The sequence below is a fragment of the Raphanus sativus genome, chromosome 4, assembly GCF_000801105.2.
Source record: "Raphanus sativus cultivar WK10039 chromosome 4, ASM80110v3, whole genome shotgun sequence".
NCBI classification, from domain to species: Eukaryota; Viridiplantae; Streptophyta; class Magnoliopsida; order Brassicales; family Brassicaceae; genus Raphanus; species Raphanus sativus.
The window spans coordinates 48,637,632-48,652,489 of NC_079514.1; the positions used below are offsets into that span (position 1 = coordinate 48,637,632).

The following is a 14,858-nucleotide window of genomic DNA, read 5'->3' on the forward strand; positions in this document are numbered from 1 at the left end:
CAATCTTGGAAGAAGAATAATCTTCCCAACTTCTCTTCCGGTAATAACTCTGGCCTTCACACAAAAATCATACAAATCTATAATTTGCAACCTCGTCCCATTATCATCAATCCTCCATCATGATCAATATTTCTCAACAACATCACAGGCATCCTATCTTCAACCGGAGATTATGATTTGGTAAACCTGAATGCTTTGATAGTGTTGAGAAATTCTGGAGTGAGAGCCTGATCATTAACAGACCCTGTATCAGATGGATCAATGCTGTCGGAGCTTAAATAGATTTTTTCTTCACCTGAAATATATATAAAAAATGTAGTTAACAATAATTTTTAAAGCTACAACTGTAATCGATTTAGAGATAGTATTTTAAGTACCTTCAGTTGATCCAACATATACTGGTTAATCTTGTTCACATCCTCATTTGTAGGGCAAAGAATCGCTCTTTCTTGAAAAAATTTAGGGTCTTTGTTCTGAAGTAGAGCTGTTGCATCTCCATAGATCTCTTTGCTTATTGATGCTATTGGATCATCTGAATCTGTAATAAGAAACTCATCTGGTATAGTAATTAGTGCCTCACCATCGTTATCATCACCAACCAATCCATCTCCCACGTCCAAAATCCACTGAGAAAACACTTCCAACTCTTTTAACTCTTCGGCAGTCATGTCAGTGGAAAGTAGCCTCATATTCTTTGTAAGTTTTAGCACCTTGCATTGTTTCCAGAGATAAGATGAATTTAGAGACTCTAGAACGATTTCAGTCCTTGATGCACAGTGAATGACAGGCAATATCTGTCTAAAATCTCCACCAAACACAACAACTTTCCCTGCAAAAGGCTTTTTCTCTGCACTTCTCATAATGTCTGCTAAACTCCTATCAAGTGATCAAAACAATGTCTGCTCATCATTGGTGCTTCATCCCAAATGATAAGAGAAGCTTCTTTCACCAAATCAGCAGCATCAGTCCCTGGAGTCAGATTGCACAGAGTAAAATCATCAGGATTTATTGGTATACCGAATCTTGAATGTGCAGTCCTTCCTCCTTGTAACAAAAGTGAAGCAATACCACTTGAAGCAACATTCAAAACAATCTCTCCTCTGGATCTAATAGCAGCAGATAATAATTTCCACAAAAAGGTTTTCCCGGTTCCACCAAATCCATAAACAAAGAAAACACCACCTTTTTTTTTCAGAACAGCATCCATGATCTCTCTTCATATATCTTCTTTTGCTCGCCAGTTAATTTCGAAAAATCACTGTCATGTGCCTTTCTTAACTCATCTCGGTCATATCTCTTCTCATCCATTATCAACACATTCTGAAAAGCGTTGACGTCGCGAAAGGGTTTTGGCATTTTATCCCAGTTATCTAGCGAAGTTCCATTACTTCTCAAGATCTTCTCAATCTCAATAAGAGCACCTTCTTTTTTTTCAGAATCACTAAGGCACAATCCTGTAATCGTAAAAACAAAAATGAGAACAATATAAATATAACACAACAAATAAGAAACTATATTGTATTGGTGATGATACCTGGTCTGTTAAAATGATTTCTTTGATTATACTGAATATCTTCAGAAAGAATCTCCCATGTCTCCTCCCAAACTCTTTCTGGTTTTGATAGACTGTTGGACATAAGCATGACAGTAAAAGAATGCCGCATGTAAGAAGCAGAACTTGAGAAGCTTGTCCTGATAATGTCATCAATATATTCTTGATCATCTGCTAATAAACCCCTCGCAAAACAGGCCTCTTTGTAGGTCGGGTAAAGGACATTCTCATATGTTTTTATGTCATCAAAACATGTTGGGCCTCGAACAATATTCAGCAACACACGTAGATAATAAGCTTCTTCAATACTACGTGGTGCATAATTAATTCTGCCTATGCTGAAACCTCGTTTCCTGTCTTTCCACTTCTTCGACTTTTTGTCCCAAATAAACATTGTAGGAATTTCTGCTAAAGTAAGCTTCCTAGCAACAGCACTAACCTTGTTCAGCTCAAACCAACCCAAAAACATTGTGTTGGTAATCATCACACGACTTGTAATTTCCTCAAAGGTGTCATCGTCTTTGAATACAACGATTTGCTTCCCTGGTAGATGGAATGAAATCTTCTCAACTGGTACTGATCTGTAATGAATGGGAAACTTCAAAATCCTCCATGCACCTTCACAAGCAGATACATATCTGGAAAAAAATGAAATGAGACTTAAATACACACGAAATTTGTATAATGAATTAAAAAAAAAACAATGTAATTAATAAGCATACCTGCCCTTGAAAAAGTCCTTAATTTCATTTTTATTCTCTTCCTTTGAAGTCTGGCCGGTTTCATTGTTCTCTGAAGCTCCTCTCTTTGTTGGCTCAACAGCGATAGTAATCTTGTCCTGACCCTTATTAATATACTTGAATAAGTATTTAATAGACCCTGATTGATTGCACCACTCCACATTAATATGAGCTCTGTATTTAAGTGAAAGATCCTTGTTATAAGGTATCACATATCTGTTGTCACACTTGAAACCATTCTTATCAACAAAACGATCATTATCCCTTCTCCTGTAAACTGGAAACCCTTCTTTGTTTACAGTCGTTTTGTCACCATGTGATTTCGGATATAGCTTAGAACACTTGCCATTCTCCATGCAAGGTGAATTCGGATTAACAATTCCACAAGGACCATGAATCATAGTGTCTTTCACAACTTCATAAAGTGCTGGCTCTTTCGATTTGTCTGGAATCTCTGCAGAAATGATATTGTCGATGTGATCAGTAGTAGGGAACTTAGAACTGTGATGCATGAACAACAGTATATGAGCATGAGGCAGACCCCGCTTCTGAAACTCAACAGTAAACATCGCTGCATATAAAAGCTTAAAATTAGGATGTATCAATACAATTAAAATTAAATAAACTCAAATCAAAGTGATGATTAAAAAACTTACATGCAACGGTTTTCCCTAATATCTCATTATCAGTTAAATCTTCCATCAGAGAATCCAACTTCATTTTAAAAACTCTGCAAGCAATTTCTGGCCTGTCTTCTGTCTTCAATTTACGCTGAGACAAATATCTAGTAATCTCTGGCCATTTTGGATTGCATGTAAATGTGATGAAAAGATCTGGAAAACCAAAATGTCTGCAAATGGCCATAGCATCTAGATAGTTATTCTTCATGTACCTTGGTCCTCCGGTAAAAGAAGCTGGCAGAAAAAATCGCTGTCCTTGGTCACTCATATCTTTTTTTCCTTGGTTCTCTGACTGCTTTATAGAGTCATAACCATCAGACCTCAAACATGTCTGATTCTGCCTCAAATAACTTAACCTGTTCGTCTCAATGGTAGTGAAAGCATCAACCAAAAACTGTTGAAATAATCTTTTTGAATGCAAAAGAGTATGACACTCCCCATCTCTTTCAAACATTCGATAGGCAAACCACTGTCTCATGCTGATGTGGTCCCTCTTCAGCTTCTCTGTAGCTGGTGTGGCTCCTTTTTTTATTCCCAGTCTGAAACCATCCTCACCATAACAAAAAATGAGAGGATACTGAAGTGCAAGATAAATGGATGTATCTCACTAATCCTCTTAAGCCAGCCTGTTTGTTTCTCTTGCAAAACAATATCACGCTTATCCATCTCTAAATTAAAATCACCAGGTATTAAAGCAGCTACCTCCGAGGCAGTTGGAGTATCAAATGTCCTTCCATCTTTCTCACGATTGCTCACAATCCTCATATGAAATTTTTCTGCTCCAGAAATTCCAAAACGTTCACGTGCAGATCGAAACTGCTTCACATAGGGATTAACTTCGTCCAACATCTCTATAAGGAGCTCGATAATTTTCTTTCTCAGATTATGTTTTCTTTCCTTGTCAGCAGCTTTCTTGTATTTGCTGTCAAATACAAACAACAATTGTCTCAATATATTTAAATTCAGCGAAGAAGAACTTAAAATTAATATAGGACGGTTATACCTCATAACAGAATCTCTATCATCAGCCTCATTTTCAGTGTCAACAATGTACAACTGAGAAACAACTTTGCTGAATCACCTTCATCCGGTTTCATACTTCCCATCAAATGCATGTTTTCACCATGAAGTTGGAATGGCTGTGGTCCATGTCCTTTTGGCATTGAGCGGTCAACTTTTCCACCAAGAGAGGTAAAAGAGAACAGCATATTAATAGCTCTCAAATTATCTTGATAATACTTGCTCGTTTCATCATCCCCGAACAATAGCTGCCTTATAAGCAAGGGGCTTTCTTTAAGAAGAGGCAACTTCACTTGTCCCTGACCACAACAAAGAGAGAAAACAGGGTTCTTCTTTGTCCTTTTCTTCCGTTCGAGTCGTTCGCCGTACCACATTTTTGCTTTACAATATTCACATGTGAAAGTAGGATTACCCTCATCAACATAGTCTACACAATATATATAAACATCGATGTTCAGTATCAGAAATACTATAGTAATAACAATAATATTAAAGCACTTACCAATAGTTTTTGGCACAGGCTGTGTCCTCTGCTTTTTTTGACATTTCCCCTTGCTTTCACTCATTTTTCTAATCCTTGACAGAAAAAATCAATTTCTGCTTTCTCTGACCGAGAATCTCTAAATAAAGCTTAACATGATCGGAATAATAGATCACTTTCTTGACTGCTTAAGTCGTAAACGCTAAAACTCTCTTCACTTTCTGATGGAACTGCAACATTATATATCACTCCTTACATTAAAATACAAACTAATATAATTTTGTTTATAGAATATCAAATCTAGTCATGTTATATACCTTCAGTGCTCGTTAATTTATCTGAAGAATTCCCATCCTGGGATGGATCCGAAATTCTGGACTTATTAGTTCCAATTACTAATGCAGTCTGCCTTTGGCGCGAAACAGAATTGGCAGAAGCTTTTCGTACACCATTACTGCGCTTCTTAGTACCGGAATTTAAATCTGTATCTCTCTGTGATGTTTGACCTGGTAATCAAAGTTACAAAGTTATTTATTTTTCATAAATGTATAGATATGACAAAACAAATATTCTGAAAGTAGCAACATATGTGTTAAGTATACAACTATTTGAAGTTGACAGTTTTGTTTTAGTTAGCCGATCTGTGTAATATAATGCTGACCATAGCAAATAGTAAAATGTACAGATTTTCATAAGTAATATAAATCTTACTCTTGCAATGTTCAGATGTTGAATATGGACTAAGAAGAGATGGTGAATGATATCCATTTGGAACTGTATTCTGAGGTAAGTTTTGAAGATCTCTTAAAATCCTGCCGAAAATTCTTTTCAACGGAATGGTCGTGCTGGTAGATGTAAGAATAGATGGGAATGCTTTTTTTGTTCCGGTATAAAAAAATGTTTTTTTTCCTTGATATTAGACCCCTGACCATAGGGAGACAACCCTTTGATTCCAGCTTGTGTGTTGTTGGTAACTATGAATAATAAGCAATGAAATTTTTTATAATTTAAGATATTGTGTAGGAACAATAATGTATGTGTCAGAATTTATTCTTACTGAACACTTCGTTGCACAGCTTGCTCCTCTTTGTAGCTGAAACATTTCTTATATTCGGGTTCTCTGTAAAAAAATCTATTAGAACAGACTTACCTTGTAAAATCACATGTGAATGACAAATAGCATTTACCTTTGCAGCGTGCAATTGGAGGAGGCATTGACTCTTCTGAGCGTTTGACAGACCCTCTCGAATCCATCTGGACAGGTAAGTTTGTCAAATCCGTAAAAACACTTCCTGATTTTGATTGCAGTTTAGACATGCTAATAGGGATATGCATAAAATCGTTAGGATATTTAGAAGCATCAAAATTGTTGACCCTTTTCCTTTTTTGCACTCTATCCTCTTCAGTTATCTCCTTCATTGCACTGTGAAGTTTTGATCGCTATAGTGTTGCACGAAGAATTGGAAATATGAATTACACAGGCCACGTAAAAGTATTTGGTAATTGTATTTTCTGTTAGGATTTTATGTAGAAGCAGCCTGCAGTTTAGATTTAGGATTTAATGGAAATCAACAAAGTACGATCTGATAAGCATATATGTAGGATAATATGTTTAACTGTTTTGCAAGTGGTTACATAAAAATGTAACTATACTCTATATCAATTTTAAGTAGTCTTCTATACAGGCATGCATTATTAATAATATGTCAATAGTTTTAAAAATATAATATACACAAACATTCATCTTCATTAAGATAAATCTTTAATACATTTGGCTTGCCTGTTAATAATGAAATCGACATAATAAACTCCTTTGACCACTTTGCTTTAATATGTTTGATTGGAACAAATAATTGGTATACATTATATAAATGAACGTGAATAAAATCAAGTTTTATTATATGGAATAGAAGTTGGTCAATTATAATTAGAGATCAATAATATTTCAACTCAACATGATAACTAAAAACATAAACTAAGCATAATAAGGCAAAAGAAAGAACAACTCCAAAAACGTCATAACAATTTTTTTGAAAAAACAGAGCAACAATGATAAGTTTAGGATTAAAGTTGAATTCATAATTATTTCATACTAAACCAACATAAAAACAAAAAAAAAAATTATAAGATAGTTTTTCGGTTCCTAAACAGGACAATTATTTCTCTAAACTTAAAAAACCACAAATTTGAATCCAACTTCCTAGTTCGACAGACTGATCTTCATCTCCTCATCTGATTACTTTTCGATCTTGACACTTTTTGAGCAAAACCTTTTTGAGGTAGAGGTGAGTTCAGGGACCTCATATTTGTCATCTTGAGAACGCTTAGAAGTTGGTGTTCTGTTAGTAACCGAACTTCCCTCACCGTCAGTAAGTAGAGACATCTGTTAAAATCAATAATTATACACTATGTAAACAAACTTATATTTTAAGTAAAGAGTTTGATAAAGATATTAAAGTACCTCATCACCAGTGAGGGTGATTTCTCGTGCAGATTTAGTCTCTGATTGTGAATCAACCATTAGCATGTTGCTTACAGACCAAAACTTTAGAAACCTTGTAACACTCAGCTCCATAAGACACGTTATTTTTTTCAACGCACACACCGAACTTAAAAGTTTTTCCAATGACATCTTTAAGTGACTGAGGCAAAAGCTCGGGATCCTCAATCTATTAAAAAAATCACATTTAACTTATATTTGAATTTTTATTAAAAACATTCATATATACCTAATATAAAATGAGATTGATTTTACCTCTTTGAATGATCCCTTTAGAATTTTCGCAGCACTTTCAGCTATAATTCCATTAGCAATAGTATCAAGCAACATGAATTTGGTAGTTCCTGTATTATCTTTAAGCAGCAAGTGAAGTTTAAACCTGGACATAATAAAATAAATTTATTATATAACTATAAAAATGGAATAGTAATGAAATCTCCAACAATAAAATAAATTTACTTACTTCGGAGTTACATTAGTAACATTTGCATTGCATTTCTCACACCAAAACATAGGGGCTGCCAATTCCTTCCCAGATGTAAGGTATCTTTGATGTACTTTAAAAGTTTTTGTGTTGCACAGATCACATCCAAAGTAGTACCAACCAAAATCCGTATCTATAGCATAGATGGTACACACAACCTTGCATTTACCAACCTGTGTAGACAAAGTAAAAATAATTTACATTATAAATAAATGTTGTAGTTATCATAAAAGTTGTTAATAAACCTGTACAGAAGCCACAAGTTCAGCAACGGTTTTATCTTCATACTGATCCCAGCTGTCAATTTTGATAACCTTATTAGGTTCACGAATCAACTGTTTGTCAAACTCGTTAGATTCAACCATTGACATGTTTGCTGGATCACACTTAAACCTGGAGAGTTTGACATATAATTAGAAGATGATATTAAACCTGACATATACATTTGCATAAATAACATCGAACAACTTACATTTCTTTCAAAGCATCACTCTCATCAATTGGTGGATCGAACATTATTTGGGAGGTATCAAAAGCATTTGAAAGTTGGAGTTGATCTAAACACACAAATAAAAACAAATGATGAACGTTAAATATAAAAAAGTCAACTCTTTAAATATAAAGATTAAAGTTATAAAATAAATATAGTTAAGATATTTACTTCTAAATGATCCAATTTCGCAAATCGGATCAAACACACAACCACTCCAAATTGTGCATCTTCTGAATAGGATTCCAGAGTATCAGCAAAATTCTCCCAAAAACAACATGGGATGCGTTCATCACTAAAATACATGAAAATTAGTTTGCATCCAGAAAAAATTATAAAATCAATGTCATTATTTTACTAATACTTACTTAATGTCTCTTAGAGTGAATTCAATCTTCTTTCTTTCTTTCCCACCTTTACATTGCAGAGTTATCTTTTCACCAATATCTATGGCTTGACCCACAACATCTTTATAAAACAAAAACAGAAGTTATATAATAAATAATGATTAAACAAAAAAAATGAGATAAAAATAAATATAAAACATACCAATCAAAAATTGTTGTCTAGCTTTCCACTCAATATTTTTCGAAATCCACTAAATCCAGGAACATATCGTTATTAGTGTATTCATACGGCGCAATGGAGGTGAACTTCATGAACGTCAGCTTGTAAGCGTGATTGGTAGGTCGGAATGCTCCTCCTGCTGAAGTTACCTGAAAATTTTCTATGTTTATCCATTCACCCATACGGCATTCTTTCCCAAACTAAGCAAATAGTTTTTCTTGCATGTTGCTTGAATTTTGTTCCCCTAGATCATTGAAAACAGAGATTTATAGGTTAGAGTTATATAATTTTATATCACTCTTTGTAATGCTGCTTTGATTGTAAAAATGAAGCATATAAAAATAATTTACCTTCTTATCAGCAAAAATGATTTCCATGGTCTCACCATAATCACTCTGTTGTTTCCAGATATGAATAACTTTGACTTGAACCCACCATTCAGGTTTGAATGGCCTGATGTCAGACAGGTATGATAGTTTTGGAGTAGCTTTCATTATCTTAAGAGTTTGTTTCTCTCACGGTGTAAGATTGCTAATGTCGAATAGTATGTATATATAGCAAATAAATAGATTAGAGAAAGCCATGGGTATCAGATATTATTTTCAAAATAAAAATCTTTATAGTTGGATGAATCAGAATATAATAAATAGTCGTTAGAATATTCCCAATAATGCTGAGATATGATTCTTCAATTTCAAGTTGGTTGTTATGATGATAAGATCTTAACAGTTCAGTTAAATGATTGATAAAAGATCTATGTTTTGATAAGAGCATAAGATCTGTTATCTATTAGTTGAAAGATTTGCAAATCATTTTTTCGTTTAAATTGGGTATTTTTATAAGTTATAACACAATATTATTGTAAATTCTGACTCAAAAGCACTAAATTGTATTATATTCTGATTTGTGTGATAACAATAATCTCAGGTTTTATCTAAGTGTGTGTTATATAATGTGTAAATAGGTTGCAGGGAATCTTATTGAAGAAATATAAAAGCGGAATATCAATACAATTTTGACATGCGACATGTTACAATCCAAAATTAAGGTATGTCCGGTTTATTATAAGGATAAAATGTTAGAAATGCATTAGGAATGGAACTGAATCTGGTTAGTTAGGAAAATGGAGATAATATGCTTAGTGATATAGATTTTTTACTGGTTATTGTATCATAACAGACTCGTTTTTATTTATTGTTTTCCTATATAAAATCGAAATTATTATTTTATTCCCAATGAAAAACTGAAAACCAAGGTTTAAAAAAACAATAGAAATAAATCAAGACATAAAATAGATGCACTAACCCTAAAAAACATAAAACCAATAGACATTTAGAAATTAAAAATAAAACAGCACACTAATCTGTGTCTTCAGTATGATCTTTGTCTTCAATCTTGATCACATTGGTGCATTGCTTTTTCCTTGAACTAATCGACATCTGGTGAACTGCTTTGATTCTCTTCCACATAATATCATTCAGATTCCAAACTTTTAAAGCATTGAATTTTTCCAATTCATCAACTGAGATACCAAAACCATATGTTTTGCCCACAATGTCCACAAGTTCAGCCGGTAACACATCTGGATCTCCATTCTGTTAATAAAAATTCAATTATATGCCAGGTATCAAAAATAAATAATATTTTTTGCCTATTTAAAAAATTAAAAATATATCTTACATCAGACAAAACATTTACGATTTTTGCAGCAGAATATTTCACAATAGATGTAGCAACTGGATCTTGAAGTGTAATTTTGGATTCACCAGTCTGATCCTGCACAAGCAAATCCAATTTGTACCTGAAAAGATTATTTTTTGTTTGGAAAAAATTTAAACGCATTAGAATTGTTTAAAAATCAAAAAAATTAAATCCAAAGCTAAAATACAAAACAAATGACCTTGGCTTAATTTTAGTAACAGTGAGATGGCAAAAATCACAAAACCAGCTTGGAGAATCCATGTCATCATAGACAATCCTCGTTTTCAGAACCTGCCTGTTGCATACCACACAAGCACAATAATACCATCCTCTCAATGTATCAATGGCATAAACAGTGCAAATTATTCGGCATTTGGCATCCTACAAAACAATATATATTTGTCAGAACATATTGCGATCAATCACACTGTAAGTATTACAGACTCAACAAAAAACCTTATCTGTGTGTTTCATTTCCTGAATGGTTTTGAAAGGAAACTGTGACCATTTAATGCGCTTTGATTGGTTGTGAATCTTTCCAACATGTTGGTACATATTCACGGAGTTATCATCAGCATGAACCCTATAAGTAGAAAACAGTAAAATATATAAAAAATTAATTCATTACTATCAAAAGTCAGAGAAGAAAATAAGTACTTTAGGTTATTCAAAACTAACATCTGTTTTAGTTCTTCCACTTCGTTGATTGCTGGGTTTAGCATCACCAGAGAAGAATCAAATGCATTGGATACTTGTAACTCATCTGGACAATATAACATGTGTGAGAAAAACAATACTAACGATATAATATAATCATCAAAGACTTTTTAAAATATATTTAATTATCAATACCATGTGTGTAGTTGTTGAGCTTAGCATATCGGATCAAACAAATATCCCCATTATTTGGTTGTTTTTGTTCTTGGATCAAAACTTCAGCTAACTTCCCAAAAATGCAGCATCTAACTCGTCTGTCACTGAGATTATAACAAAACATATAAACTTTAAATTTTATAGTTATACAAATAAATAAATACAATTAAAAATACGTACCTGCCATCTCTTAGAGTAAACACCATCTTGGTCACTTCTTTCCTTGCATGATTAACAATATCCACACCGCCAAAGTCCATTACCTGACCAATCACGTCTGTCATAGAATAAAACAGTTATATATAAATCATAACATACGTTAATGTATTTTTAAAAAAAACAATACCAATAAGATAGCGTGTGTCAAGTGAACCATTCAAAATGGTGGCAAAATCCTTAAGATCAAGGAACATGTTGTTGCATCGCATATCAGAATCAGTAACAGTAGTCTGATCCCCGAATTGCATTTTGTAAACATGGTTGGTGTATCTGTAAACCCCAGATGCTGGACTTAAGTGAAATTTAGTAATAACTATCCACTTTCCAACACGAAAATGCATCTGGAGTCGCTGGATTAATGAACTTTTGCAACTCGCATGGATTTTAACACCCTAAATCATGAAACAATAAAAGATGCACTCAGTTCATATATTAAAAGTTTTGCTATTTTAAAAACGAAAGGTTTGTGAGCAGAGCTTACGGTTTCGTCTGTTAAAACCATCTCAAGAGAAGAACCATTTGTAAGATTGATAAACTCCCATGTATGAAGAACTTTAACATGGACTCGACATGTAGATTTGAAAAGATTAAGATCACTCAAGTTGCTGATTTCGATTAAGGACTCCATTATTGTAGAGCACCGAAAACAGTTGAGAGGTTTTGAATGAATAGAATTGTTGTGTTTGACATTGATATTTATATAGGATATGTAGTCGAAGTAGAAAGAGGATAATCGATACAATTAAAATGGAAAATATTAAGCATATTCTAAGGATATAAATAATTGTAGATATAATTGGTTAGAGAAATCTATCATATTCAGTTTGTTAAGATATATTAAGTTACAACGAAATATATTTTTGTTGAGATGGAAGAAATCGAGAATTTATTTCTGAATAGAAGAAATCGAGAATTTCATTTTTTAATTAATTAATAGGCAGTGGCATGTATCAGTAAATAGTTTGAAAGTTTAAGGGGAAGTCTGAAAAAGGGCTGCTGTTTTAATTGTATTGATTTTTAGGGAAAATTTGGAAAAATACACTTAGATGTGATTATATTTTGAAAACTACATATTCTTTTTTAATTTTTTAAAACTACACTTACTCATAAGTGAAATGACTATATTGTCCAAATTTAACATTTATCTTATCCAATATCTAACTTGATATTTAATTTAAATCAGAAAGTACATATAAAAATTAAAACAAATTTATCAACAATCGTTATTTTTAATACCCTTGACATAAAATCAAAAAAAATAACTCCACTAACTACTTGATGATCAATCAGATCCTTATTTTTAGAAAAGAACCTTTTAAAAAATAAAAATTGTCGAACACTTTACTAAATCACTAAACGATCTTCTACTCTATCTTGTGACGTTTTTCTTGTTTTTATTTACATATACATACATGAAATAATCCAAAAATGCTATTCACTTATTTAACAAAAAAAAACAATCCAGACAAATTTCTTTAGAATCTAACAGTGTGTTAATGTATTTCTCCTCTCTTTCTTAGATTTTTTTTCCACACTGAAAAATTCTTCTAAAACAAAATTTCTGTGAGCGTTGTTTCTATGGAACACATAAGAACTCTTGAAAATAATTTTGTGTATTTTACCATTCATAAAACGTTTGAATTATCTGTTTTGTTTTATGATGTGAAAAAGGATGAACTGCTAAAATGAAAAGATTCAACCAAAATATTTTCTGCCGCAAAAACACCAAATGATAACAACTTCATCAAGAGATAACAACAAAAATCACATAAAACCCTTACAAAAGAATAATCACAGAAAATAATAATTAAGTATTAAATTAATTATAAGAATTTGTAATTACTAATAAAATTAGGACAAAAATGTCTTATTACAAACAAGAAAGTATAGTTTTCAAAAAATGAAAAAGTTAAAAGTATTTTTCAAATTTAAATCATGAATAGGGTATTTTTCAAATTGTCCCTTATTTTTATTCATTCCTTTTGCATTAGTACAATTTTGTTTTTGCTTAAGAAATTGATTATCCTTTTGGATTTTTCTATGCATGAAGAATGAGAGATTCACTATAAATAAGAGAAGAGATGCCTGATTTATAATAATGTATATAAACAAACAGATATTGCATAGTAGATGTACGTGTACATCTCTACTAACCCAATTTGATTAAACCTAAAACAAAAAAAAATAAAAATAAAATAAAAGACAAATTGATTACATGTACAATCAACCTTCTTAATTTTTTTTTTTTTTGGCTCCATACAGTTAGACCTTCTAACAACCCTTTCAACATTTAAGAAAAAATGTCTACATTGAAGGAAATAATTGTCAATTATATAGTGTCTCTATATGTCGCTGGTCAAGATCGTCTCTTCTAATTAAGTTAACCTTAACACTGCAAAAGACGAAGAAAAGGAGTTGGTTAACAATGAATAAATTCAACATAAATATAGATATATTATATCAAATTTACATTATAGATTCTATCAGAGATTTATGATAGAAAGTTTTGCAATCATTAGAAATATTTTTCTCACTATCGCAAGTTACGATAAACGATAGAATGGAAAATTCATCACAAATCAGTTATGAAAATTTTGATGGATTGTTTACATAGGCTTGCACATTGCAATATTATGTTCTGAAAATATTTTTTAACAGTTAAACCAAACACAAAGCTATAAAAGCTAGTTTGATTGACCGGATGAGATAAGCCACTTGGTAAGAGTCTTGGGGGCCAATTGTCATGCTTTCGGATTCGAAGGTAGACGGGGGAACTAATCATCCGTGTCACCAGCGGTACTGGGTGTTGGACATTATCCTCAGTCCAGGTAATACCCTCCCGAATGAAGTGGACCGTTGCTTAACCGGGCTCTGGGGAATGACCCACGAAGTACGGAACCTCAGGATTATCAAAAGAAAAAAAAAGCTTGTTTGATTTATTTCAAATCCTTGAAAATGTCATAGTGTGCAAATAAATCATACTAAAACTTTGCTTTCTTAAAATATTTCATAATATATTAAAATAAATATATTCTTCTACATTTTTAAATTCTTCACAATTTGATTTTGAACATGGTCAAATACATAACAACAAACCATTTTTATTGTTAAAGATAATGAGTGTCTAACGTCCTACTTGCATTTAACATTTCCTGCATGCTCCATCAAGTCTAGTATAGTAGTTGGAGCGCCCGATGTCGCAAGGACTCATACTTCAATTATTCAAGAGGCTTACAGTAACGTTGAAAAAAAACTTTCTCCATTATCAACAAGGAATCCATTTGAAGAATATAGTATTGTATATACATACTCTTCTAATTGGGGACCTGCTCCAATCCACCCACATTTTTTTGTAACACATCCACCCACCTTCTTAATATAATATATATTGGTTAATCCTCAGTCCTGTCGATCTAGAAGATACGAAACCTTAAATTTTCTAGGGATCCATTAACTACTAAGAACCGTGCTAGATCATGTTTATAGACATGTGCTAAACACTCCAGTTTATATATAATTTATTTGTTTGCATACCATGGGACGGCATGTAT

The 14,858-nt window shown here is 32.5% G+C and overlaps 2 protein-coding genes and 1 long non-coding RNA gene across 3 annotated transcripts; 1 reads left to right on the forward strand and 2 right to left on the reverse strand.

Moving 5' to 3' along the window:
- Positions 1-868: 868 nt before the first annotated feature.
- LOC130511410 (uncharacterized) lies at positions 869-4,558 on the reverse strand. Its single transcript, XM_057008383.1, has 9 exons — positions 4,495-4,558; positions 3,984-4,419; positions 3,621-3,894; positions 3,440-3,511; positions 2,949-3,366; positions 2,275-2,863; positions 1,535-2,190; positions 1,260-1,454; positions 869-1,182 (listed from the first exon to the last, which is right to left on the reverse strand). The coding sequence occupies exons 1-9, from the start codon at positions 4,556-4,558 to the stop codon at positions 869-871; spliced, it is 3,018 nt and encodes a 1,005-aa protein (XP_056864363.1).
- A 554-nt stretch (positions 4,559-5,112) lies between these two features.
- Positions 5,113-9,589, forward strand: LOC130510640 (uncharacterized). Its single transcript, XR_008944345.1, has 4 exons — positions 5,113-5,259; positions 5,669-5,735; positions 8,923-8,981; positions 9,479-9,589. It is a non-coding gene; the product is annotated as an uncharacterized LOC130510640 (long non-coding RNA).
- A 132-nt stretch (positions 9,590-9,721) lies between these two features.
- LOC130510639 (replication protein A 70 kDa DNA-binding subunit A-like) lies at positions 9,722-12,132 on the reverse strand. Its single transcript, XM_057007148.1, has 9 exons — positions 11,789-12,132; positions 11,435-11,699; positions 11,269-11,365; positions 11,068-11,192; positions 10,894-10,978; positions 10,672-10,798; positions 10,415-10,596; positions 10,195-10,315; positions 9,722-10,109 (listed from the first exon to the last, which is right to left on the reverse strand). Exons 1-9 carry the CDS (start codon positions 11,933-11,935, stop codon positions 9,873-9,875), a joined length of 1,386 nt encoding a protein of 461 aa, XP_056863128.1. The 5' UTR covers positions 11,936-12,132; the 3' UTR covers positions 9,722-9,872.
- Positions 12,133-14,858: the final 2,726 nt, after the last annotated feature.